At 41.6% G+C, this 26992-nt stretch overlaps 1 protein-coding gene across 1 annotated transcript in view; it reads left to right on the top strand.

Moving 5' to 3' along the window:
- PREB (prolactin regulatory element binding) overlaps positions 1-26992 on the top strand; it is a 491749-nt gene that overhangs the window by 37525 nt on the left and 427232 nt on the right. Inside the window, exon 2 of the mRNA XM_044062359.1 lies at positions 8654-8864. Coding sequence (XP_043918294.1) covers positions 8654-8864 — 211 coding nt within the window. The remainder of the gene's footprint in view (positions 1-8653; positions 8865-26992) is intronic.

Raw genomic sequence — 26992 nt, 5'->3', positions numbered from 1 at the left:
GTTATATAGAATTACTGTAGTTTTTTGACTCGGGACAAGTTTAAGTTCGCTACTTTTACTACCGTAATCTGATTAATGTGTAGAGATTAACTATATATATATATATATATATATATATATACATATATGTATATATGTATATGTATGTATGTATGTATGTATATGTATATAATCTACGGATTGAAAATCCTCCACACAGAGTAGCTTTTTTTTTTTTTTTTTTTCAGAATGCAGTTTTTTTACATCTGAAATCCTTTTCCGTTTTTGCTGTGAATTTTAAGGTTTCTGAGATAAAAGGTGGGTTGGAAAGATAAAGTTGAGATATTTGATAGTTAAATGCTTTGGTTATAAATATGTATATTTTTGAACTGGATTTTACCATTCCTTCTGTTGTTAATTTGTAGGCATAGGTGTATTTACGCATTTAATTTTTTTTTTCCGAAAGTCTCTTTTGGAAGCTGACCATGCTGTTTTAATGTCTAATGTACCTATCTATACACAACTCCCTAAGTGTTGTACACCCACTGCTGATTTGAAAACATTTATGTTTTTTACCCCCTCTTACACTAGTCTAAGGCTGAAAACAATGCATAACATTTTTTAATAGTGTCGGGGATTTCATTGGAAGAGAGATGCACTTTTTTTTATTAGAGGGCTTTTTATTGAAATTGGCTTTGTGGCTCTGTCCTGCTCTGGTGAGACAGTGGAAAAGACGCCAAGCTTCTCCTCCGCAAGGGACACACCCACAAAAAAGTGACTGAACCATAGAGGGACAGAATGGAAAGCACAACTATGAGTGGCCTTAAAAACACACACACACACACACACACACACACACACACACACACACACACACACACACACACACACACACACACACACACACATTCTCAGATCACCCTACATCATTTTGCCACTATTTAATTTGTGTGGTGCAACGGTAGCATTGTCGCCTCACAGCATGAGGTTCTCAGATTCGATTCTCTGTTGGATTGCCCTCTGTGCGGAGTCTGCGTGTCCTCCTTGCATTTGTGTGGGCCTTCTCTAGTACTCCGGTTTCCTCCCACGTTACAAAGTCATGTGTCTGGAGTGTTTCTCCCCGGGCCTCTGCTGAAAATTAGCTTCTTTAGTCGGACTTGCCAGGTAAACAAATAATAAATTTCCTCCTGACACACCCACACTCACACACTTACACACCGACTCTCAAAAACACAGAAGTACCAGACCACTTCTAATCAGGAACACTTTTAAAATATTATTCATGTGAGAAAATTACAGAATAAGTCAGTGTGAGTTTATATACATAGCTGAAAAAACGCAGAGCTTCTCATCAGTGTGGGACACACCTACAAAGATGTGACAAAACATCAGAGGGACAGAGTGGGATGCACTGTTCTACGAGCGGTCTTAAACACACACACCCATCCACTCACTCTCATATCTCCCTACATCATTACACACACATACACACACACACACACACACACACACACACAGTCCCAAAAACATAACAATACAAGACTGCTTCCACTTTTAAAATATTTACTTGAGAAAATGACAGAATAAGTGAATGTGAATTAATATCTATTTTGTAAAATAAAAGAAAGCTCCTCTGTGGTTCTGTCATGTTCTTCACGAGACAGCAGAAAAAACAGTGAGCTTCTCGTTGGCATTTTTTCCACTGTTCCAGCTAATTGCCTTCTTACTGTGTTTATCGAGGAACTTGACAGAACCACAGACAGACACACATTTTACTTGAAAACTAAAAAGGCATAAAATAAACATTTAAAAAATATAATGTTAAGTTGTCTATCTCGCCTTCATTCTTGCTGGATGGGTTCGGAGCCGATCCTCGGCTCCGACTCGGCCAATACTAAAGCTCGAGAGCTAATTCCACCGGCTCGAGGCTCCCCTATATCCCACAATGCTAGGCGGTAACTACTCAGATCTCGTTTGCCGCTTAGCTGACAAGGTGCTTTTCTACCGGCTCTGGCAGGTTAGTGAAAAATTATTCCTTTTTCACAATCTTTAATCCCCTTTTTCTTCCTAGTATAACTTTTAGTTTAACTATACGTCTTCTTGAATCGTTTTCCCTTTTTTAACTATAATCCCTCCCTTTATCCCTTAACTTTAGGCCTTAGGCCCTTCCCCTCCTTCTCCTAGTCTTTTGGTGTAACTGGAATTTAATTTTTTCTTAAAGGCGTGTGTGTGTGTGTGTGTGTGTGTGAGTGATTATTACTTAGGCCTTTACCATGTCTAAGGACTCCAAGGTCTCATTCTTCAAGAAGTGAAGTACCTGTCCATCCTCCTAATAAGGAATCTAGGACCATGGACAGGTATGGTAAGCGGATGTTCTCATCAGCGACCTTCTCAATGTGGTCGCTGAACTACTTAGGTCACTTCACTCGTTTCCAGAGGGATTTATTCAAGGATATGAGTGAGGAGGTAAAGGATCCAACAGCTGAGGGGTTCCAAGACAGAATGAACTCCCAGTTGGTAACCCTGAACTCTATCGTTAACTCCCCCATGCGGCTTATCTCATATGCTGCGGATGGGGCGAGTAGAGCGGCAGGCACAGGCGTTGCCTTACGACGTCACGCCTGGATGCGGCTATGCAACTTTGCGGACCCTTTCAAGGCGTCCTTCACCAATTCCCCCTTTGATGGATCATCCTTGTTTTGTTTGGTCCTCAGGTGAAGGATACATTGACTAGGTGCGAGGTGGAAGGTAAGACTCTCTCTGCCGTGGGAGTCCGTTTTTCAACCCCTTCTAGGCCTTATCCCAAAGGCCAGAGGGGAGGGAAAATGTGGTTCCGTAAACAAACCCAGGGAGTCTCATCTGACGCACAAGGTCAATTCCCCTCTAGAGGCAGAGGGGGGAATAACAATAGATGCCGCCCTAGAGGCAGAGGGGGTCCACAGAACCAGGGTAGCAGAGAAACTTTCTCTGACAAACCCTTTCAGCATCCCTGAGGAGCTGCCCGGCTGTCCACCTTCGGAGGCAGTCGGGCGAAGATTATCCCTGTACCCAAAAGCCTGGCTTTCCATTACACAAGACAAATGGGTACAGTCGATCATATCCGAGGGTTACAAAATTCCCTTTATTCACATTCCATCCCAACCCAGAGGATCCCTTCCAGACGTTCCACCCAGTCTAAGGGAACAGGCAGTACTAGAAATTTCAAAGCTGCTATCAAAAAGAGCTATCCAATCAGTCCCAGCAGACCAACAAGGATCCGGAATCTACTCCAAATTCTTTTTGGTGCCAAATAAAACAGGGGACTGGAGACCCATACTGGATCTCAGCAACTTAAACAAGTATGTCAGAAAAACAAAATTCCGGATGGTCACGCTACAGTCCATTCTACCCTTCTTGGGTCAGGACAATTGGATGTGCTCAATAGATCTTCAGGACGCGTACTACCATATCAAGATGAACAAACGCTCCAGGAGATTTCTCCGCTTCAGGCTGGGAGCCAGTCACTACCAATTCAGAGCCCTGCCCTTTGGTCTCACTACAGCCCCCCGAGTGTTTACCAAATGCATGGCAGTGGTTGCGGCTCACTTGAGACGTCAAGGTTTCCAGGTGTTTCCATATTTAGACGACTGGCTCCTTACTGCCACCACCAGACATCAACTTCTTCTATCCAGAGACTTTACTATCCAAACTTGTCGAGCTCTAGGCATTTCAATAAATTTCGAAAAATCTGCCTTGTCACCTTGTCAATCTATTACCTTTATAGGCGCCACGTTAGACACACTCAATCTTTCAGCCAGACTTACAGAGCAGAGAGTGTCAGACATCCGCAAACAAGTTTACCTTCTCTTACAATGCAACAAAGTCAAAGCCAGACTAGTTTTGAAAGTATTAGGACTCATGGCAGCAGCTATCCCCCTTCTCCCCTTAGCTCGCTACCACATGAGGATCCTCCAATGGATGCTGTTTACTCAGTGGTCCTTCCAACAGCTCCCGATGTCCCACAGCATATTGATAACTCAATCATGCAAGAATCAACTGTCTTGGTGGATTACATCACCTCAGGTTCTCCAAGGAAGACCCTTCACCCCCCCCCCCCAGTTGCCACGTTGACAACAGACGCCTCCCTGATCGGGTGGGGGGGCATTATCAGGGCAGGACAGTCCAGGGCACGTGGCAACCGTTCGAGTGCCACTTGCACATCAATGTCTTAGAGATGAGAGCAGTGCTTTTAGCGTTGCAAGCCCTTCACAACTCTCTTCCCACAGGGACTATTGCAATTCAGACGGACAACATGTCCGTAGTGTGGTACATCAACAAACAAGGCGGAACCAGATCATACCCCTTATGTCGAGAGGCACTCAGACTTTGGCAATGGGCGATCTCTTCTCAGCGTTTTCTGATAGCAACGCACATTCCCGGGAAGTCCAACGTGATTGCAGACAAGTTGAGCAGGGCAATTCTCATGCCCCACGAGTGGTCTCTGAAGAAATCAGTACTGGAGGAGGTGTTCCAACGATGGGGCCAGCCTTGCTGCGATCTTTTTGCTACTCCCCAAAACAGCAAATGTCACGACTTCTTCACTCTCTTCCCGTTACCAGGCCATCCCACCAGAGACGCTCTAGTCCACGATTGGCCCCGGGGACTTCTATTTGCTTTCCCCCCTTTTCCACTGATAACTCAACTAATTCAGAAAGCCATCGCCTTGAGAGTGACAATGATCCTCATTGCCCCTTACTGGCCTCGACAGATATGGTTTCCGTTCCTTCATCGTTACCTTTTGGAGCAGCCTTGGCATCTGGACCCAGTGCCAGATCTGTTGACCCACCAATAGGGCCAGCTGCACCAATCTCTTCATTCTCTCAACCTCACAGCGTGGTTTCTCCGATTCCGACTTTAGCCAGGCTTCCCTTAATATCTCGCCCGGTCCGAGATATCTTGATAGCCTCTCATAAATCTTCTACCTGGAAGATTTATAATAGCAAATGGAAACGCTTCTCCTTTTGGGCAACATCAAAAAATATAGATCCCTTCACTGCACCTATACAGTCTAGTCTAGATTTTCTAGCAGAACTCTTTCATTTAGGCTCTTCTTCATCTACCATTAGAGTTCAGTTGGCTGCTATATCTAATTATCATGTAGGTGTCTCGGAGTCTAGCATCATGGCTCACAAGCTCTGCAAAGCCTTTTTAAAGGGCGTTTTTCTTCTCAAACCTCCAATCAAAGATCCCCCGCCTCAATGGGACTTGAGCTTGGTTCTGGCATCCTTAATCCTTCCCCCTTTTGAACCAGCGGCTTCATGTTCTCTAAAGTTGCTTTCATGGAAGACACTTTTTCTAGTAGCCATAACTTCAGCGAGAAGGGTATCTGAACTCCATGCTCTGTGCAGTCGCCCTCCTTACTTAGTGTTTCACAAAGATAGGGTATCCCTCCATACTAATCCATCTTTTTTACCTAAGGTTTCCTCTCAAAACAAACCTAAACCAAACTATTGATCTCCCCGTCTTTTTCCCTAACTATTCCAACAGGTCGGAACAAAAACTACATTTTCTGGATGTCCACCTCCAACTTGGATACTATTTAGACAGGACTAAACAATTCAGGAAATCTGATCAGCTTTTTCTATCATATGCGGAAGGGAAATTGGGCCTTCCAGTTACTAAAGTTTCCCTCTCTAGATGGCTCACCTCTACATCTACCTTCATCTATGAGATCAGGCACAAAAAACTACCTTCAAGGCCTAGAGCTCATTCAACTAGGGCATTAGCTACTTCCGTAGCTTTTCAGGACAGGCTGCCAATAGATTCCATTTGTGCAGCAGCCACTTGGGCTTCTCCTCATACCTTCATTTCACATTACAATTTGGACATGGTCTCCAGAAACCGTGCCAACTTTGGTTCCACTGTTCTCAAGAGTCTGTTCCGATAGGCCACCCGGGATAAGGTGCTAGGGACGCGGTCCCATCCAGCAAGAATGAAGGCGAGATAGACCACTTAACATTAAGAAGTTATGTACCTTCCATAACGTTCCATGTTAGTTGTCTTCTTCTCGCCTTCTTTCTTGCGTCCCGCCCTCCTTCCCCCATGCCTGGACAGACCGTTAGGAATTCATTTATGATCTTCCTCGGGAAGACTTTCAATCCCACATGTTCTACCATCTCTATTTCCCTTTGGTTAGGTCTGGGATACCTTACACTTTGATTTATATAGAGGTGGGTTACCTAGGTGGGTTACCTTCTCCATGCTATGGAGACTAAAATTGCTTGGTCTAGCTATCAAACGAGATCTGAGTAGTTACCGCCTAGCATTGTGGGATATAGGGGAGCCTCGAGCCGGTGGAATTAGCTGTCGAGCTTTAGTATTGGTCGAGTCGGAGCCGAGGATGGGCTCCGAACCCATCCAGCAAGAAAGAAGGCGAGAAGAAGACAACTAACATGGAACGTTATGGTAGGTACATAACTTCTTATTTTTTAATAATAAGGAAGAAGAGTGAAATCTTTGCAAAAGAAACACAAACTGATTTCAGAAAAGCATTCCGGGATGGTGGTCCTACTTCCTCTGCTACCTTAGTAACAGAATCAGCAAAACCAACCTCAAATGCTTTTATGAAATCAGCTTGTCGGTGTTTCTTTTAAAAAGTTTTCACTCTTCTTCCTTATTTAGCACGACTGAATAAAAAGCATTCTTTATTACAAAATCTATTTTTATATTTTTATTGAAACGTTTAAATTGTAGCTGCATTATGTTTATTTTTTCTTTAACTAAAACAGCCATGTGTGTTTTAGGACCATCTTGGAAACTGCAGTAGTTATTCTTGTGAGAGAGGTCTAATTGCTGACATTATATAAGTGTCCGAGCCCCATTGGCTTTTCCATAGTTGTTTGCTGGTTGTTTCTTTTGTTTTGTTAATTTCCTGTCCACTTGTGGTACTATAGTGAGAAAGAACATCATGAAAGTTACAGGTCGCTGCTTACTAACTACATATAGTCCTATGACCTTAACAGCTTTAAGTATTTTGATCCAAAACTTAGTAATTTATATATTTTAATATTCTAGTTATTGTGTACTGTATCACTTATGTAGAACCTAGAGAGCTGTCGATGGCTTAGTTCCATTGAATTTCAACCTTTTATGTCATTCTTTATTTGCATGATCAGTATACCTCTGCTGTTGATATTGCAGTCTACATGGTACATGCAATGTAGTTGTGCATTCTGCAGTGAAAGAAGTTGCTCCTCATGATACTTTGACTAATGCTTAGGGTTTTGCAGACAACCTGATTCTTAAGTAGTTTTTTAATTTTAGCACAAAAATGTATTATATATATATATGGGTCCCATTTAGCTGATCATAGTCTTAAAGCTTCAAATTTCATATGGCTGACACCATATGATCAAAGTTTTAAGACTTCAAACACCTAAGAAAACCAAAACAAAAAAACTTTCCCAAATTTTTACGCAGGGGGCCAAGCACCCCTGCACCCATCACACCCCCTGTAACTTAAATATTCCAACTCCGAGATCTCACTACAGCGAGGAAAAGGGAAAGTTTCCCATTCCGCACTGTGTGGAGATCGCCGTTTAGAACGTTCAAAGTCCTAAAACTTCGATAATATGGTGTCTGCCATCTGAAATTCGAAGTTTTAAGACTTCAGTCATCTAAATGGGATCCCTATATATATATATATATCTATATCTATATATATGTATATATGTATATATATATATATATATATATATATATATATATATATATATATATATATGTATTCATGCATACATGTGTATATGTGTGTGTGTGTGTATGTATGTATATATATGTATGTGTATATATATATATATATATATATATATATATATATATATATATTATTTTATATTGCAGATATGTATGTGTGTGTGTTATGTCAATTCACATCCTCGCCTAACACTAGATCGAACCTATTCCAGCAAATTACAAAACGTCAAATTTCTGCAACAGGTCCTACCATAGATCCTTCCAAGGGGTATGTAGTGTTTTTATGTAGTATTTTAGCAGTTGGCTGAATGGGAGTTGACTAAATTTATACAGTGAGTCTAGCACTGACCAAAAAATATTTGGAATTTGGCCTGCGCCCATATATATAATGTCTGTCTATATGTATGTATGTGTATATATATATATATATATATATATATATATATATATATATATATATATATATATATATATATATATATATACACACACACACACACAAAACCCTGCATGTATATTAGGTACAGTAATATGAGACTATAATATATATATATATATATATCTATGTAACAGAAGGTCACCAAATTCAGTTGCAGTTTGTTTCATCTTGGGTAGTACAATGATAGGGATTTTCATCTCGGGTAGTATAATGATAGACTTTTCTCCTATGTTATTAACTACATGATGATATTTAAATTCCCATCAGTCTTGTCTTCTGCCCAATTACAAATGATTTTTTTATAGGTGCCTGCATTTCACTTTTGATTTTTAGTCTCAGTTTGTGTTGGAAGAAACATTTTGTGTGACTTTAAAACACAGATTGCTTTAATTCCTTAGGTTAACTAGCTACAGATATGGTGTTACTGGCTTACAGAAATTTGTCTTCTGTATCCCATTTCTTAAATCTGCTTTTGTCTGTCTGTCTGTCTTTTTTGTGTAGCACTTTCTACGCTTGGAACAGATTGGAGGTCAGCTGTCTGCTTCTCAGATCCATTACCATGATACCGAAACGCGAGCTACTATGACAATGGCCCTAGCAGATAACTTCATTGCAGCAGGGCAGGATGCCAGTTGCCATATTTTGCGTTACAGTGAAGCAGTCCGTAAAGAAGAGAAACGGGCTGGCAAAAAGGAGAAGGAAGGCAATTCAGGTGAGAACATTTGGCAATATGTGTCATCATGATATAATTGAATCTCACTGTACTCATTGCTGTTATGAATCTAATACTGAAATGATTATTACTGCATACATTATGTAAGATATTTTACAGCAAACAATAAAAATGCTTAATGTTATTACCAAGAGGCTTTAACAGGAATTGTAAAATAGAATGAGAAAGTCAGGATTTATTAATTGACGTTGCTGATAATAAAAAAAAATATTTTTAGTATATTAATACTAAGAAACAGTATGAACCTAATTCAGTATTATACGAGTCAATCACTGTTACTGATAAATATTTAAAATAAGACATATTTAATGAACACTTTGCAGGTTTAGCTTGCTCAGATACTCCAAAGGGCATACATAATGTTAATACCACATAAATGATTCTCCTAGAACATCAATGGAGGATGCTAAAGCTCTGAGTATGGTAAAAAACACATTTTTCAGTTGAACCAGATCTTATTTGGGGGTAATTTTTACATGAAATGTCTACTAATATGTTTTTCCCCTTAGTTATTAATGTTTCCAATAATTTCCTGTTAAATGGTTTGGTACCTAAAGACTGGAAGAAGTCTTATATTTTCCCATCTTTAAGGGAAGTGTCATGAAAGGAGATACTGCCAGCCCAGCTGTCTGGAATTTTGTAAATAATTGTATGTCATTTGTGAATATCAACATGATTCGTATAAGATGTTTGTGTTACAGTGTCATTTAAGATGGTTTGTACAGATGTGTGCTGAAGAAGTATTTTACAAAGTGCTGTTTGAAATGTATCCACAGTGTATCCTACTGGAATAGAACAGAAATGTACATACACTGTTGTAACTGTTTGTTTAAATGTATATATTTTACCAGGGAAGCTGGAATACAGGAGGTTAAATTCCAAAACTTCAGAAAAAAATAGCTGAAATGAAATTACTTTATGGCTAGGCCATAAAAATGTTGCCTTTTAGTTTCAGTGCAGCAACGAGACAGTTTCTAAAACTAAGGAGCTTTCTGTATTGTCTTGGAAGTGTTTTATTATTTTATTACTTCAATTTGCCAAAGATCTGAGGAAAAGCGCTTGTCTAAGTATTTTCACAAGTGGATGCTAAATACTGCTAGCTTTCAGCAGTGGGAGTTTTACCTGAGATAGTCAGATGGCAAGAAATGATGTCATTCTGCAAGCTATCTCAGCAGTAATATTTGAGATATTATTTTAAGAACTCTGAGAGAGAGACAGCATTCTGTAGTCTGTCTTGGACCTAACCAGAAGGCCCATCCACCACATATCTGCCTTGTTCTTAAGTAAGTAAACTAGGGTATATATTAACTCTCTTATGTTCAGTCAAGGATATAGTAAAGCATAGTTTAGATGTTTTCTTTATTTGAGACTGTCCTGCAATGTTGTTTTAAATATTTCCTGTGACTTTGAACTCTGATGTCACTGTAAATATCTACAGAGAATTGTCTTGTTCTTTTAATATTATTAAATGTATTTAAATATGTAATTGTGGCTGATCTGTCTAGCAATATTTAGTTCTGAGACTAGTTGCATATTTATTTGGTGACATTGTGGGCCAATCCTAATAGCCTTGCTCTTGGTCAAACTGCCATTTGTATTAATAGTAACATTACACAGTAAGATTAGACACCCTTTGTTAAGGGCCTTAAAGTAGATGATAAGGAGTGACTAGTGGCAGTGAAAACTATCTTGTAGTCTGGGCAGAAGGAGCATAGCTAGTAATCCTGTGCCAGCCTTTCATAGGTGTGTGTGTGTGTGTGTGTGTGTGTGTGTGTGTGTGTGTGTGTGTGTGTAAAAACCTCAGAGTGTGTATGTCGGCTACTTGGGCAGGGACACGAAGCACTGGTTGGACAGAGAGGGTGCTGGAGGTCTTGGCTTGGTCACTCAGCTGAGATCTCAACTCTGTAGCTGTGCAGTGGGTAGTCTTGTTGGGGATCTGGACAAAGAGGGGGGAAAACAGCCCCTGACTGACTGTGGTCTCTGTGTGCTGTTAAGGGAAATTGCACTTGATGCAGAGACCTGCATCTGGAAATGCTGTGTGTAGCAGTCATCCTTCCATTGTACCAGTGGTGAAGGCCGAGGCTGCTTGGTTACTGTTGCCAGTGGTGTGGCATCGCAGGAAGTGATAAAAATGTATAGCTAATTACAAACCAGTAAGTCTTAAGTCAATAACTATAAAATGTTTTCAGAGATGCACTATTTTATTTGTATATATGGTCCATTGATTAGTGATGCAGAGTGTAGATTTATTGAGGGTAGACTTACACACCAAAGTCAGTCTAAGTTCTGTGATTTATTTATTTATTTATATTTGTTGACCGGGAGTGTCCGACTGGACGTAGGTCCATTTTCAGCAGAGGCCCGGGGAGAAAAGCTCCACAGTTAAAATAAACAGACAGTAGTTACATTGGATTACATAACAATTAACAATTTACATAGCAATTACTTACAACATATTTACAGATGAAGAACATAGTACATCAGTAGACAACTAGAATCTTTATCTGTGAAGTACATAACAGACATTAACAAATGTTACAAGAAGAAGTTCCTGCTGTATAATAAGTACTGGCTTATGAGCATCTGAGCTTGCTATAATCAAGGTAGTTAGTGGAGTGGAAAGAAAGGTAGTTGTTGGATGGGGAGGGTGATATTAGAGTGGGTGTTGCAAGGGCATAGCCAGCATGTTTTTAGGTGCGCTTTTAGTAGAGTTTTGAAGTGGGTGCATGATGGTATGGAGGTAATTGTGGGTGGGAGTTCTATAATTTGGCTATGGTGCAAGAGAATAGTGATTCACCAGCAGAGTTATTGGCTTTAGTGATCTGCAAGTGATTTTTGCTGCTGGATCTTAGTGGTCTTGTGGTGTGATAGGTTTGGAGTAGATTCTGGAGGGATGGGACATTTAGTGGATGATTTACTAGTTTGTGGGCGAGTGAGAGTTGATACCATTGAAGGAGGTGAGGGAGTTCAAGCCAGCCCAGTTCAGCAAGTGAGAGAGTGGTGACTACGGTAGGATGCCCCTGTGACAAATTTGGCGATTTTGTTGTAGCAGGTCTCTAGCTTGTTTAGATCGCATTGCCTTAGGTTGGTATATAGTGAACAGGCATAAAGTAGGGTGGAGATAAGGTGGGAATTTGCTATTGAAATCTTTGCTGCTTTGGTGAGAAGTTGCTTATTTCTGTATAGTGCTCCTAGTTTTTTGTAGACTGTTTTTATGGTCAAGGATATGTGAATGTCAAATTTTAGTTTGTCTATTTCCACTCATAGCAATTTGGTGTGTTCAGTTGGGTATATAGTGGTGTTGTCTTTTGCTGTGATGTTAAAGTGAGAGTTGTTTTGAGTATGTTTGGTGGGTTGGAAGATGATAGTTTTGTTTGGATTTTGTTTTGTGATAAAGTTGCCAATATGAAGGAGCAAAGGAAAATGGGTGCAGTTTATCTCATTGTATGAACAAATTGGACTTGTCTGCTCAGACTAAATGTAAATCCTTGTATGTTAATTTGGATTAATTGGCTCTCAGACCATAAACAGTGAACTATAAGGGTTTTACATCAGGCTGGTTGCCAGTCGCAAAAGATGTTCTTCAGGTCATTTTTCAGCCCGGCATTATTTAATATGGCGTTTTCGGAACTACCCGCCTGTAGAAAATATTGGGTGCATAAATACACCGATGATTGTAGGGTGGGGCAGAAATAACTAGCTTTGTTGATGTGGCTGATTTTAAATGGGTATTTTGATATGCTTCATGAATGGTCAGACAAAATAGGTCTTAAATTCAATCATAATAAATGTAAAGTGATACAATTTGGAGATTTTCAGAAAGTGAGGATAATGATTGGGGGGAAAAGTTGAAATTGTTAAGCAGATTAAGAATCTTGTTACATTTTTATGTAACAGTCTTGTATTTAAATTTAACTTACAATATGTTAAAATAAAAGCTTTAAGAAAGATGGGATCAGTATTCATTACAGCTGATACTACAGAACCAAAGCCATTCTAAGGCACATTAATGAGTTTAATTTAATCTTTTGTTCCTAATCACTCTTCAATCTTGTATGAACTGAGTTAATTCAAAGATGTTTAACTGAAATAATAAGGATGGTTATAAACTGATTATATGAAGATAGACTTAATTGAATTTTTATAGCAGAATTTACAGAATAGTGAGAGGCAAACGGTGTTCGGGTTTCAGAGCTACATTATATGAGGAACTGAAGGCTGATGTAGGCTTAAATTTGTAGCTGAGATGTGTACTGTTAACTACTTTAATTAATGTAATGTTTTTAATCTGAGTATTCTGAATATCAATAAATATTTAACCAACTTATTTAAGAAGGGTTTTACCTTTGTTCCAAGTTTTAGGTTAGACCTGTTGAAAGCATTTTTGCTATTAAAACTATACATTCAGAATCTTAATTTAAAAAATGTACTTTGGTGATAAAGCCCCCTATTCAGTGCTGTCCTCAAGTTAAGAGAAGAGGGGATTCCATTCATCCTCCTAATGATATGGTAACAGTGTTTGAAAGAATGTGTGAAGATCAGTTTGGACAGGAGTATTCTACCAAGTGGTATTGTACTGATAATTTAACTTATTAAGAGAGGAGATTATTAAAAGAACTGTCTCAAAATGGGGCCATAAGAGTAATGAAACCAGACAAAGGCGATGGAGTGATATTGATGTTCAGTATTGATCACTCCTGTAAAATGTTGCAGTTGTTCATTTTCCATACAGTTTCCAGCTGTCTGTGTTTGGATTTTGGATTACTTGTTTCTTTGCTGCCTATTTAGAACTGTGCAATTTTGCTGCTCTGCTTGCCTGAGTTTTGAGTCGGCCTGTTTGATTTTTCTTGGTACTTTTTTTTGCTTGCTGGCTCCATTTATTCCCTATTGAGTTATTCTTGGATTTTACCTTATTTTGAGATATAAATGAAATGAGTGGTAAAAGAGAGTTGAGAGGCGTAGGTAGAAGGTGGGGTGGGTGACAGCATAGTGATAGTTGGTAACAGAGTAGAGGAAAGCAGATGTATATTAGAAGAGGAGGAAGAAAGCAGAGATGTTATACTTACCCTTGAGGTGTACAGCTGAGTTGGCCTAGAGGTCTAATGCACAGCTACAGAGCCAGAATATAGAGAGGTGTTTTCAGATGTGTTTTGAATTCCTGATGGTTTTCAAAAAGCCTGAGAGCATGTGGGAGGGTATAGGGTAGCAATAGAGTTTGAGTATAGGGAGGCTTCTGATGCATTTTGGGCTTTAGTGATACAGCGGAGGAGTATGTTTTTAAGAGTGAAGATCTTTGGTTGTCTGGTAGTGTTGACACATGCCTTTTAGTACCGGATACTAGTATATTAGACTATAAGCTAGAAGTAGCTGACTATACTGAAGGTGATGTTGGAATTGAATCCAGTTTAGTTGTTTAAGGCCAGAACAGTGATGATTTCTAAAGGGGCAATTTGCAGCATAGTGAGGTATTTTATTGTAGAACTGTTCCAGCTTTTGTTTGTTTGGAAGCTGTAGATTAGTAAAGAGTAGGGATGCATTCAGTATGGTAGGTAGGAGGCAGGATTTAGCGATGGTTTCTCTAGTTTGTCTGCAAGGTAGGGTTTTGTTGTATACAAGAGGCCTAGCTTTTGGTGCTTTCTTTAATAACAGTTTGGAAATTTAAGTCAAATTTCATGTTATCATTGGTGGCTCCTAAGAGTTTGGTGTTAAGGACCTGTTCAGTCAGGGTGTTATTTAATGAACTGATTTTGATAAAGAGTTTTGCTTTGGGGGAATGTCTTAGGGTTGAAAAGTAGTATTTTTCTTTTTAGGGTTAAGTAGGAGTTGTGAGTTGTCTAGTCAAGATTCTATTGACACAAAGGATTCTTGAATAATTTGTTGGAGATTTTGTAGATTACAGGCTGTGTAGATAGTCATGTGCATATTCTACAAGAGTGGCATGCTTAGAAGCAGTGTGTAGATCATTTGTAAATATGTTAAACGGGGGGGTCCAAGTATGGAACCTTGCGTCACGAAGTATCAACCTATGAACCTATATAGTATCAACCTATGAACCTATACTTACTATACAGAGGCACATTCAACTAATCTAAAAGGGTGGCGAAAGCCGAACACACTCTGGCTAGGCTTATAAATGAGCTAGGGCAGATAGCCTAGTATCAACCTATGAATAATTTGTTTAAATTTTTGTAAACTACAGGTTGTATAGATAGCCATGTGCATATTCTACAAGAGAGGTATGCTTGGAAGCAGTGTGTAGACCATTTATAAATATGTTAAACGGTAGGGGGGGTCCAAGTATGGAACCTTGTGGCACTTCTACAGTAATGGGAAGAAATGAGTATCCTTGCTGCTGTCTGACTGCTTGGAATCTTTCTGTTAAGTAGCTGTTACACTAAGAGGAGGAGACACCCAAGGAAGAGTGTTTTAGTAATAGTTTATGGTGAAGGATGATGTTGAATGCTTTGGACAGGTCTAGGAATAAGGGAGATACTAGATTTCTAGTATTTCTATTTTTATTAATTGTATCAGCAAAATGAAGTAGGGCAGTAATGGTTCTATGGCTGGGATGAAAAACATATTGTGTGGGAGAGAGAAGATTGTTTATGGTCAAGTGTTGTTGTCACTGGAAATGGATGCACTCTTCCACTATTTTAGACAACAGTGACATAATGGCATTTAGTCTGAAGTTGGAATAGTCAGCAGAGAGTCATAGGCAGGTACTAGGCTATTGGCCCTAGGGCCTAATATAAGCCTAGCCAAAAAGGTACTCTGGCTTTCACCACCCAAGAAAATTATTTTCCTGTGCTCCTGTCGAGCAGAGCAACAGAGGTGATCCCCGGGGTGAATTTCCTATTTCCCATCCAATCATCAAGATTTTTCTTGAAGAGTGCTAATGAGGAGCTTTGTTCGATATAGATAGGTAGTTTGTTCCAGAGTATGGGAAGTCTCTGGGACAGGAATCTATCCCTCCAGCATGTTCTCTTTATTGTAGTGACCAGGTTTAGGTCCCTAGAGCGTGTAGCTCGGAGGGATTGGGATTTCTTTAAGTGGAGCATGTCCAACAGCTTTGGGTTTGACATAGCTGTGTATGTTAGGCAGAGATCGCCTCTGAGTAGGTGATATGCGACGGAGTAAAGCTGGAGTTTTTTGAGACGGTCTGCGTAGGGCATCTGTTTGAGGTCAATAATCCTCTTTGTGAGGTATTTCTGTGGCCTTTCCAGTTGTTGTAGATGTCTTGTGAGGTACATACCAAAAGAGGCGTTGTACTCTATAATGGTTCTAATGAGTGACGAGTAGAGGGGAACAGTGACCTCTTTTTTCCTGGATGAGAAACCTTTTGTGATGAGGTGTGCCACATAAAAGGATTTCCTGACTACTGTGGCTATGTGATTATCAAAGGAGAGACTACTGTCCACCTTTGTCCCAATGGTCTCTTATCACACTTTCGGTGTTAAGTAGACTACCACCTATGTGGTAGCTCATGGGTACAGAGTTTTTACCAAAGGGGATGACGGTGCAGTTTTTGGCATTGAGCTTGAGGCCATTGCTTTGACACCAGGAATCTGTCTCCGTGAGGCCCTTTTGTAGGATGTCTACATCGTTAGGAGTTTTGATTATAGCTCCTAGTTTGCAGTCATCTGCGAACGTTGTTAGCCAAAGACCTTTTGTGCTAGCCTGTACTTCAGAAAAGTAGATATCAAACAGGAGAGGACCCAGGACTGAACCCTGTGGTATTCCACTTGTCACTGGTCTGAAGTCAGATTTGCAGTCTGCTGCTTTCACAGTGTGGGTTCTGTCAGTGAGCCAGTTGGCAACCCATCTTGTGACATAGGGATTTATACCTAGTTTAGTGAGGTTATCTATAATTCCAGAGTGGGGGATGGTGTCAAAAGTCTTGGTGAGATCTAGATAGGCTGTGTGAACCACCTTACCCTCGTCTACGGCTTTTGTGACTGCTTCAAAGAAGTCTATCAGGTTTAGGAGACATGATCTGCCTTTTACAAACCCGAACTGGGTGGGGTCCAGAGTCTGGGGATTACCAATGTCTTTGTGTATAAGATCCATGATGATACGTTCCTTGTCCTTGCAGACCAGGCTCGTTAGGCTAATAGGGCCGTAGTCCCTGGGGTCCGTGGTGGCTCCCCCTTTGTGGAGTGGGATAACTGTCGCTGTGCGTCATTCAGTGGGCACAAAACCTGATGAGGCTATGATTGAACATGGTGCTTAGGTGGGGGGCCAGTTCATTCTGCAGTTCATGTAGAATGCAGCCTGGGATGTTGTCGGGTCCCATGGATGCCGTGTTCTTGGCTTTGGAGAGTGTGGTTTTTACCTGTGCAGCCGTGATTACAGGAACTTTGCATTCTTCCAGTATAGAGATGGGCCCTTTAGGGGGTGAGACGGGGGTAAAGTTAGCACTGAACCTATCTTCCAGGATGTTGGCAATATCAGTTGGTTCTGTATATTTAGTGCCTTTGTGTTGTAACTCGGAGCAGATCTGAGTGTGCCATTGAGATTCTTGACATAGCTATAACATGCTTTGTGGTTGCCTTTAGAATCGGTGGTGATTTTTTTTTTTTCATAACTAGCTTTGGAGGATTTTATGAGGGATCTCAGCTTCTTACTGAGGCTGACCAGGGAGTTCATCTAATCATGGGATTTTACTCTTTTTTGCAACAGTTTCTTTCTTCTGTTGTAGAGTTTGTTTATGGCAGGGGACCACCACATTGGCTTCCTTTTTTTGGAGGATAGCATCTTGGTTCTGTTAGGGATAGCACGATCCATGCACTCGTGTAAGTGCTTATAAAGTGCATTTGTGTAGGATTCAGCAGTCATACCTCTATTGTCCATCTGCATGGGTGTCGTGAAGTTTTCCACTTCTGTCTAAAGAAGTGTGAAGTTGGCTTTGGAGAAATTTTTTATGGTGGTTTCCCAAATGGGGGTGGGGGTGGGATTTGGATGTCTAGGGTGATTAGCTTGTGGTCGGATCTGACCAATGTGGAATTGACCTCTTGTGTGGAACACCGGACCCCAATGTTGGTAACGACCAGGTCTAGGATATTGCTGCCCCTGGTGGGAGTGTGGATAAGTTGATCCAAGGCATTGGAATTTATGAATTCCAGAGAACATTGACCAAAAGAGTTGATACATGAGTAGTTTTCCCATTTAATGGTGGGGTAGTTGAAATTGCCTATTATTAGGGTGTTGGGTTGTACCCTAATATTTTCCAGTGTATCATGAAATGAGGAGTGGGAATCCTAGGCATGGTGGGGGATCTGTAGCAAGTTACAGTTTGGACTGCGGTCTTGCCCAGAGTTAGTTGCACTTGGATAATCTCGGATTTATTATTCTGAGCAACTAGACTGGAGGTGTGGATATCCTTAATGAATATGGACACGCCTCCACCTTTAGTGTTTCGGTCCAGATTAGGTGGCAGAAAGGTGTGGTATGAATTATAACCATGGTAATGCAGGGATGCTCTCTGGAGCCTTGAACCAGGCCTCTGTCACTGCACATTTTGAGGAGTGCCTCGAGTGAATGCATTTTGAGGTTTAGACTTCTAGCACTGAGTAGCATTACCCTCAGATTTTTCTTGCTTGTACCAGTTAAGGTGGTGAATTTGTCATTTGAACCTTGCCTAAAGTAGGCAATATACAGAAACCTGGCTAAAACCCAGTACTATTGACAATTAAATACTAACTCCAGGATACAATATTCACCGGTTAGACCATGCTATAAGGAAAGGAGGTGGGATAGCAGTCCTTTACAAAAATACTCTTAACTGTTAATAGAGACACCATTCAACCTTCCCAATTTAGTAACGCGGAACTCCTCATAACCAAGCTACAGATTAACCAAAACAAACACTTTAACATAGTCTGTGCATACATTCCACGAGGCAACAACCTAAATACCCTAGAAGATCTCCTTTACTGGTCATCCACTACCTATCCCCAACAAACCATAGTTCTTGGTAATTTTAACATCGACCTGTCCCCCCTCTCACTCATATAAACTTATCTGGGTTTAAACAGACCATAACCTCTCCCACTAGGATAAACAAACCAACCAACAAGGAAAGTATCCTAGACTGGATCCTAGTTAATAACCAACCCCAACTGTACACAGCTGGTACTCTCCCTGATGACCTCAGCGACCATTGTCTAACCTATATCATAAAAGATAAGGCAGGAAACCCTCACTAGCCCAAATATAAAACATTTAGAAACAGGAAAAAATTTGATGCTGCTGTATTCCAAAATGAATTAAAAGCAGTTGACTGGTCAAAACTAAAAAAAATCTAACATTAGAGGAGGCCATAGATCACTTTAACACTAAATTCCTAAGTATCCTTGATTCCCATGCTCCAGCACGTACAATAAAAACTAGATCAAATACAGCACCATGGCTCACAAAAGATACCAAAGTTAAAATCAAAACTAGAAACAGAGCCTGGGCCAGCTGGAGAACAACCAAAGCCCCACTTGACCATCTAAAGTATCGTCAACTCAGGAATGATACAAAAAAAATCTATTTTACTGGATAAAAAAAGCTTCTACCAAAATCTCTTACAAAAACACCACAACAACCCTCAAAAGTTCTGGGTAGGCTTAAATCAGCTACTTTGTCCAGGTCACTCCACCACCCCAACCCCGGCTAACTACATCCATAGATGTTCATCGTGTTTCACTGTTGCAGTCATCACTGTAGGGTTCTTCCTGCCGGCAGGCAGCCCTCGGTCGGCCAGAATCCCAAAGTCTGGGTCCGGCATCTGCTGTTCAGTCATGCTCCCTGACGTCAGAGCGCCAGGAGTACAAAGCTGCCAGCCAACGCCATGTTCTCCAGTCTTTCTTGCCGTGCGGTGGAAGCAGTTCGCAAGTGCCGGTCGCCCGACTCCTGATATTTTTTCATGCTTCATTCCGAAGACTTACTTCTTCTTCTAAAAGCTAAGTACCCCGTTGGGGAAACTTTTTTTCTTGCTCCAGTCTGATGTCAGAAAAAGTTAATAATTGTATAATTGTATTTCTTGTGGGAAGCAAATACCTCATAAGGATTTCCACTCTTACTGTATTCCTTGTTTAGGCCCTGACCACGACGTAGCTAGTTGTCGGTTTTGTTTTTAACCAACGTACTATTAAGCGGAGGTACGATTTTGCTTTTCACTACTTTGGCAGGCGATTTAATTATAAAATGTCGTCGGGCACGCTTCCGACTACCGGAGTTCACAAACGACGCAAGGAGAAGGACAGGCCTCCGAGGTCCAATTCAGACGACTGTTTGCAAGCAGAGCCAGCTTCAGGTTCGGCTGTCGTCAGTGAGGTGCTTTCGCAGCCCCTGTCGTCGGCCATTTCAGAACCAATTGCCGAAACGGACTCTCACGAGGAGCCAACTAGGCCTTTGAGTACTCCAGCTGCAGGACCTTCGGACAATGCTCCCTCGGATGGGTCCGGAGCCACTGTGCAGGTCCCGGCTTCCGAGGGGGTTTTCAGGCCTACACAGCTTCTGATAAAGGCAAAGCCAAAGACAAAGGCGAAGACTCCTTCTAAATCAAAGACACCAGCCCAGGCCTCTTCTGATCCGGGACCCAAATCTCAGAAACAGCTGCTTTAAAATGGCAGAGGACTTACTAACCATGATTAGGGGTTCACATCCCCCTCCAGACAAGAGGCCAAGGCAAGAATTGGATTATGAATCCTCTGATCAGGCATCTATTTCTTCAGTGTCTTCCTCTGAACAGGAATATACTTTCCCTCCTTATGAGGATTCTGATGCTGAGGAATCCATTCCATCAGCTTCTCCCCCTGAGGATTTTTCTTTTGGGGAAACCTTACATGACATGAGGGAACATTTTCACTGGGAAGGACAGGAGTACTCTTGAATCTAAGAGAAGGCTTAGGGATTTCTTTCTTCTTCCCCAACATAGACCCCTGGCTATTCCTCCTGTTTTGGATATTGTGGATGATGCCTTTTCTGAGGCTAATTTAACTCCTGACTCCTTTCCTCCAGCCCCTGCTAAGCCTGACAGATATTACAGGGTCCCTGACTCCCACCAGTTCCTTTACAAGAATCCTGCTGCTGATCCAGAAACCATTTCTCAGGGTCCTAAGGGTGTTAAGGCCGCCTCTGCTAAAAACCCTATTCCGTCAGATAAGGATTCTAGAGCTTTGGAGAGATGGGGCAAAAAAGTGTACACTTCTGCTACTTTATCTATTAGGGCTTTAAATTGTCAATTTCATATGCTAAAATATCAGCAATTTCTGCTGTGTGTTATGAAACAAAAGCTAGGTACCATTTCTGCATGTGCAGATAATAAGGAATTACACGATTTGATGCATTCTACTGAGCAAGTGGGGAAGCATGGCTTACACTGTGATTTTGATGCCTTGGAGGCTTCATGCAGGGTGACTGCCACTGGCACAGTCATTAGAAGGCATGCTTGGTTAAAGGAACAAAACTTACCTGATCAAGTGAAAGCAAAGTTACTGGATGCTCCTGTTCAGCATAATGTTTTGTTTGGGTCTAAGGCTGAAGAGGTGATAAAGAAAATGGAGGATAAGGCAAAATCCATGCAAACGGTTAAGGATTTCTTACAAGTTCAGCCCCTAAGATTTAGCAGAAATTGGCCAACTAAAAATTGGTCCTTTCCCAGCTCGGACAGGCCTCAGAGGGGTAGATATAGGCACTCCAGAGGGAGGGCCCAAGCACAGACCTCTTACAGACCTACACAGTGGAGTGCTTCCACCCCCAGGGGTGGAGAGGACAGACCTCAATCTTACAGAAAACAGGCTCAATGACTCCCCCTGCATGGCTCCAGGAACTTCTCTCCTGGAAGCCCCTCTAGGAGGAAAACTCTCTCTTTTTCAACAAAATTGGACTTGCATAACCCAAGACAAGTGGGTTCTGGATGTAGTTTCAAGAGGTTACAAATTCCACTTTCGTACCTTGCCAAGACCAAACGGATGGCCAGACCTGCCAAAACACCAATGGGCAGAGACATTAAACCAGGTGGGATCCCTCATGGCTATGAGGGCCATAGAACTTGTTCCACAATCAGCGACGGGGCAAGGCTTTTACTCAAGGCTCTTTCTAGTTCCCAGAAAACAAAATTCTTGGAGATCCATCCTGGATCTGTCAATCTTAAATACTTTCCTGGAGATACCAAAGTTCAAGATGCTTACTCTGCAGCAGCTCCTGCCAATGTTGAGCAAAAATGCATGGATGGTGACATTGGATTTAAAGGAGGCTTACCTACACATCCCTATCGGGCAGGAGTGCAGAAAATACCTCCGGTTCAAGGCCGGCTCGAAACATTACCAATTCTCTGTGCTGCCCTTTGGCTTGTCTAGTGCGCCCAGGGTCTTCACCAAGTGCCTGGCACCAGTAGTAGCTTATTGCAGACTCAAGGGAATTCAAATTTACCCTTATCTGGACGACTGCCTTATTCAAGCAGACAGCAAGGATGTCTTACTCCAGCACCTGGAATTTGTTCAAAATCTACTCAAGTACCTGGGATTCACTGTGAACATAAAAAAGTAAAATTTGACCCCCACACAACAGATAACCTTTCTGGGTGCTCTTCTAAACACAACAACCCAGATGGCATTCCTGACATCCGGAAAACAACTACAGCTGGCTTCAACTTTCAAAAGCTTGGCGTTAATGTCTCCGCTAACTGCAAGGAAATTCCTGCAGGCTTTGGGTTACATGGCCTCCTGCATCCTTCTCATACCAAATGCAAGACTACATATGAGAAAAATACAATGGTACCTAAAAAGTGTATGGTCTCAGCATTGCCACAGTCTGGACACACAGATTGCTGTCTTGCCTGGCCTACAAAAGGAATTCCATTGGTGGACCATGGCATGTCTTCACAACAAAGGGAAAGCCTTCAGTCTGTCTCCAGCCAGCCAAGTGTTAACCACGAACTCCTCGGATTACGCATGGGGAGCCCACTTGCAGGGGAAAGGCCTACAAGTTTTTTGAACAAAGGATCAGAAGCACCTACATATCAATTTAAGAGATGTTAGCTGTACAGAATGCCCTCCTGGCTTTCAGGGATCTTCTACAGCCAGGACAACTACTGATACGGGCAGACAACACCACAGTTATGTGGTACATAAACAAGCAAGGGGGTTCACACTCCTACCCCCTTTGCAGACTAGCCATGACTCTATGGAACACAGCTCTAGCTTGCAAAGTGGATCTACAAGCAAAGTTCCTGCCAGGGAAACAAAATATTCTGGCAGACAGCCTGAGCAGGAACCTGTCAGACCCACACGAGTGGATGCTAGACACCCAAATATTCAAGATGATTACAGAAGCCTGGGGCTGCCCGGACATAGATCTATTTGCATCTCCCTCAACCACCAGTTACAGATTTTTTGCACAAAGACATTTCACAAACTAGCATGGAAAGTGGATGCTCTCTCATTCAGTTGGAGGAACCTCTCGGGGTATGCCTTTCCTCCACTACCTCTTCTTCCACGGGTGTTATTAAAGATCAAGCAGGACAAACCCAAGATGATTTTACTGGCCCCAAATTGGCCTCGTCAATTTTGGTACTCAACACTGATGAATCTATCCCAGGAGCCTCCTTGGATTCTACCTCAAATTCCAAATCTTTTGTCTCAACACCAGGGCCAGGTTCTGCACTCTCATATCAAAACTCTCAGCCTGGCAGCCTGGCGTATTCAGGGTCTATGATTAATCCTACCCTTCCCAAACAAGTCATGGATGTCATCTTAGAAGCCAGACGGCCTAGCACTAGAAAATCTTATGCAGGTAAATGGAAGAGATTTTGCACCTGGATACATGCTCAGGATTCAGATCCCCTCATTCCTAATATCCCATTGATTTTACATTACCTGACAGACATGCTGCATAAGGGTTTATCCTTCTCCTCCATAAAAATACATGCCTCAGCTATGTCTGCACATTACAATACAGATCCTCCAATCTATTCGCATCCACTTCTGAAACAATATCTCAGAGGAGCAAAGAATTTAAGGCCCCCTTGGACACCACCCATACCTGCCTGGGACCTCAACTGTGTCCTAGAAAAACTCACTCTGCCTCCTTTTGAGCCTGCTGCCACATCTGATATTAAGTATTTATCATGGAAGACAGCTATCCTACTGGCTTTGACTTCAGCCAGGAGAGTCTCGGATTTACAAGCACTCATGGCTGTGGAATCTTATATTATTTTTCATCAAGATAGGTTGTCTTTAAGGACTAATCCTACTTTCATGCCTAAAGTAGTTTCCAAAGTGGCTTTAAATCAAACTATTCACCTGCCAACTTTTTTCACTAATCCACAAAATAAGGGGGAAAGGATCTTGCATTCCTTGGATGTACACAGGCAACTTCGTTTTTACCTGGACAGAACCAAGAATATCAGGAAAACAGAGCAACTGTTTGTTTCTTATGCAACAAATTCCCAAGGCATAGCAATTTCAAAACAGACCATTTCTAAATGGATTGCTCATGGAATCAGATTTTGTTACTCTCATCATGGAAAGCAAATCCCAGGAAAAATTAGGACTCACTCTACCAGAGCTTCTGCTACTTCAGCTGCCTTTCTCAGGGGAGTACCTACCAAAGATATTTTGGAAGCTGCAAGTTGGAGTTCAGTGCATACTTTCTCTAAGCACTATAATCTCCCTCTTTACTCTAAGTCTAGGGCAGGCTTTGCTTCTGCAGTTTTGCAGGGCCTTCTAGCTGCCCCTTCTACTCTAAAACCACCACCCTCTATCTCAGCTTTGGGATTCAACCCTACAGTGATGACTGCAACAGTGAAACACGATGAACATAGTACAGTTGTGTACACTTACCATAAATGTAGATGTTCGAGTGTCTTCACTGTTGCAGTCTGGGTTACCCACCCTCCTGTCCCCTCTTATACTTCCATTGGTGTGGTTTCCTACTTCACCCTTCTTCTGAGGTGTATTTGCTACAGGGTATGGGGTTTGTTGTATGTTACATTTTTGTTTTACTATTAGCCTTCACTTTTGGGCACCTGACATCTGGGGCAAGAAAAACTGGAGAACATGGCGTCGGCTGGCAGCTTTGTACTCCTGGTGTTCTTACGTCAGGGAGCATGACTGAACAGCCGACGCCGGACCCAGACGTTGGGATTCTGGCCGACCGAGGGCTGCCTGCCGGCAGGAAGAACCCTACAGTGATGACTGCAACAGTAACATCTACAGTTATGGTAAGTGTACACAACTGTACTTTCCCCAGAGACCATAGCTAGCGCCTTTAATAACTTTTTCACTGAAACAATCCAATCCTAGCAAATCAGCTAACCCTCTCTAACTTGAACCACATGCCTTACCTACCTAATAATCACCCGGAATTTAGCTTCCAACCAATATAGACTAGTTTTATCAAAACACTTCTAAAAAAAACTAAAACCTACCACCCTCGCTGCTGACCTCCTCCCTGCAGAGTACCTACAAATAGCTGCAGATGCCATTGCATATCTCATGTCTATCCTCATCAACAGCACCTTATCCGAAAATGCTATCCCCTCCCTGTGGAAAATATCTCACGTCATCCCACTCCATAAAAGTGGCAGCTCCTCAGACATATCCAACTGTAGACCCATTGCCATTCTTTCCCCACTAGCCAAAATAATGGAGAAATGTGTACACAAGCAACTAATACAATACCTTTCACAGAATAACTTCCTATCCGACTCCCAGCATGGTTTCAGGCCATACCACAGCACTACAGCCATAAACCAAAACAGGATTGACAATAGGCTAACCTCTGCCCTCTTTCTTGACCTATCAAAAGCCTTTGACATGGTCAACTATGAGCGTCTCATTCTTTCACTAAAATTTATTTCCCTCAACAAGCCTGCTATCCAGTGGTTCCAGTCCTACCTGACTGGTAGACAGCAGGCGGTACTATGGCAGGGCAAACTCTCCAGCCAGTTACCTCTCACACTTGGTGTCCCTCAAGGGTCCATACTAGGTCTACTACTCTTCTCTATTTTTATCAACAACCTCCACACTGCTATCCCTAAAGCCACCTGAATTCAATACGCAGATGATTCCACTCTCATCTGCTCAGCCACCTCCCCATCCAACTTGCAAATCTTAACCCCAAAATACATTTAACACTATCGAGAACTGGCTCAACAACCAATGCCTACTTCTGAACCCCAATAAAACTAAACTTCTACTCTTCTCTCCTGCTAGTAGATCCACCACACTTTCATTCTCTTTCACATCTAACAATGGCACCACTATTTCCCCAGATAACCCGTAGCAGTTTGGTGTGATTATCATAGACAATAATCTCAAATTTGACCTACAGGTCAACAAAACCATACAGACCATCAATAAGAAGCTTGGATCACTGTATAGAAACAAGATATTTTTAACCCCACTGGCTAGGACTGCAATCGCCCGATCACACCTACTCTCTACTCTTTTATATGTCTCGCCTGTACTCTCAAACCTCAACAAATCCGAATTAGGTAAGCTGTCCCATAGCTACAATCATATTGCCAGATTCGCCACTGGCTCCACCTATAGAACCCACCACTGTCAGAACCTTAAACAACTAGAGTGGCTAGAACTGCCCAGCTTAATTCAATTCAATCAACTCTTAATAGCGCACAAAATTTTGTACCACCCTGACGGTACCCCCTCACTTAAAAATATTATTAAGCCATATAGCAATCTAAGATCCCTACGGTCAGCCAGTAAACTACTGGTCCAAACCCACAAAGCTAATAACTCTGCTGGTGAATCCCTGTTTGCCAACTTCATTAGCAAAACCTGGAATTCGTTGCTAAACTATATAACCCTATGATCCTCCAAAAGTCTCTTAAAAAAAAAAAAAAAAAAACTCAAACAGTATCTCAAAGTGAATTGGATTTGCCCATGTACCAACCCTGATTAAGTTATAAACTAAAAGCATATGCTACAATTATCATAACTTGTAACTACATCACCAAGCACTGCTTCCAATTTGATGTCTCTTACTTTTAATTGTCTGTCCATGAGAATTGTGAGTCCCTACTAGGGAACACTACTAACTCATTGTATATAATCACTTTGTTTTTATAATTGTTTTCTAACTTCTGTGTAATCTAT

The sequence above is a fragment of the Protopterus annectens genome, chromosome 2.part1 (genome assembly GCF_019279795.1).
Source record: "Protopterus annectens isolate FY-2018-M chromosome 2.part1, PAN1.0, whole genome shotgun sequence".
Classification (NCBI taxonomy): domain Eukaryota; kingdom Metazoa; phylum Chordata; order Ceratodontiformes; family Protopteridae; genus Protopterus; species Protopterus annectens.
The sequence above is the reverse complement of the archived record's forward strand: the minus strand, read 5'-3'. Positions and strand labels throughout refer to the sequence as shown.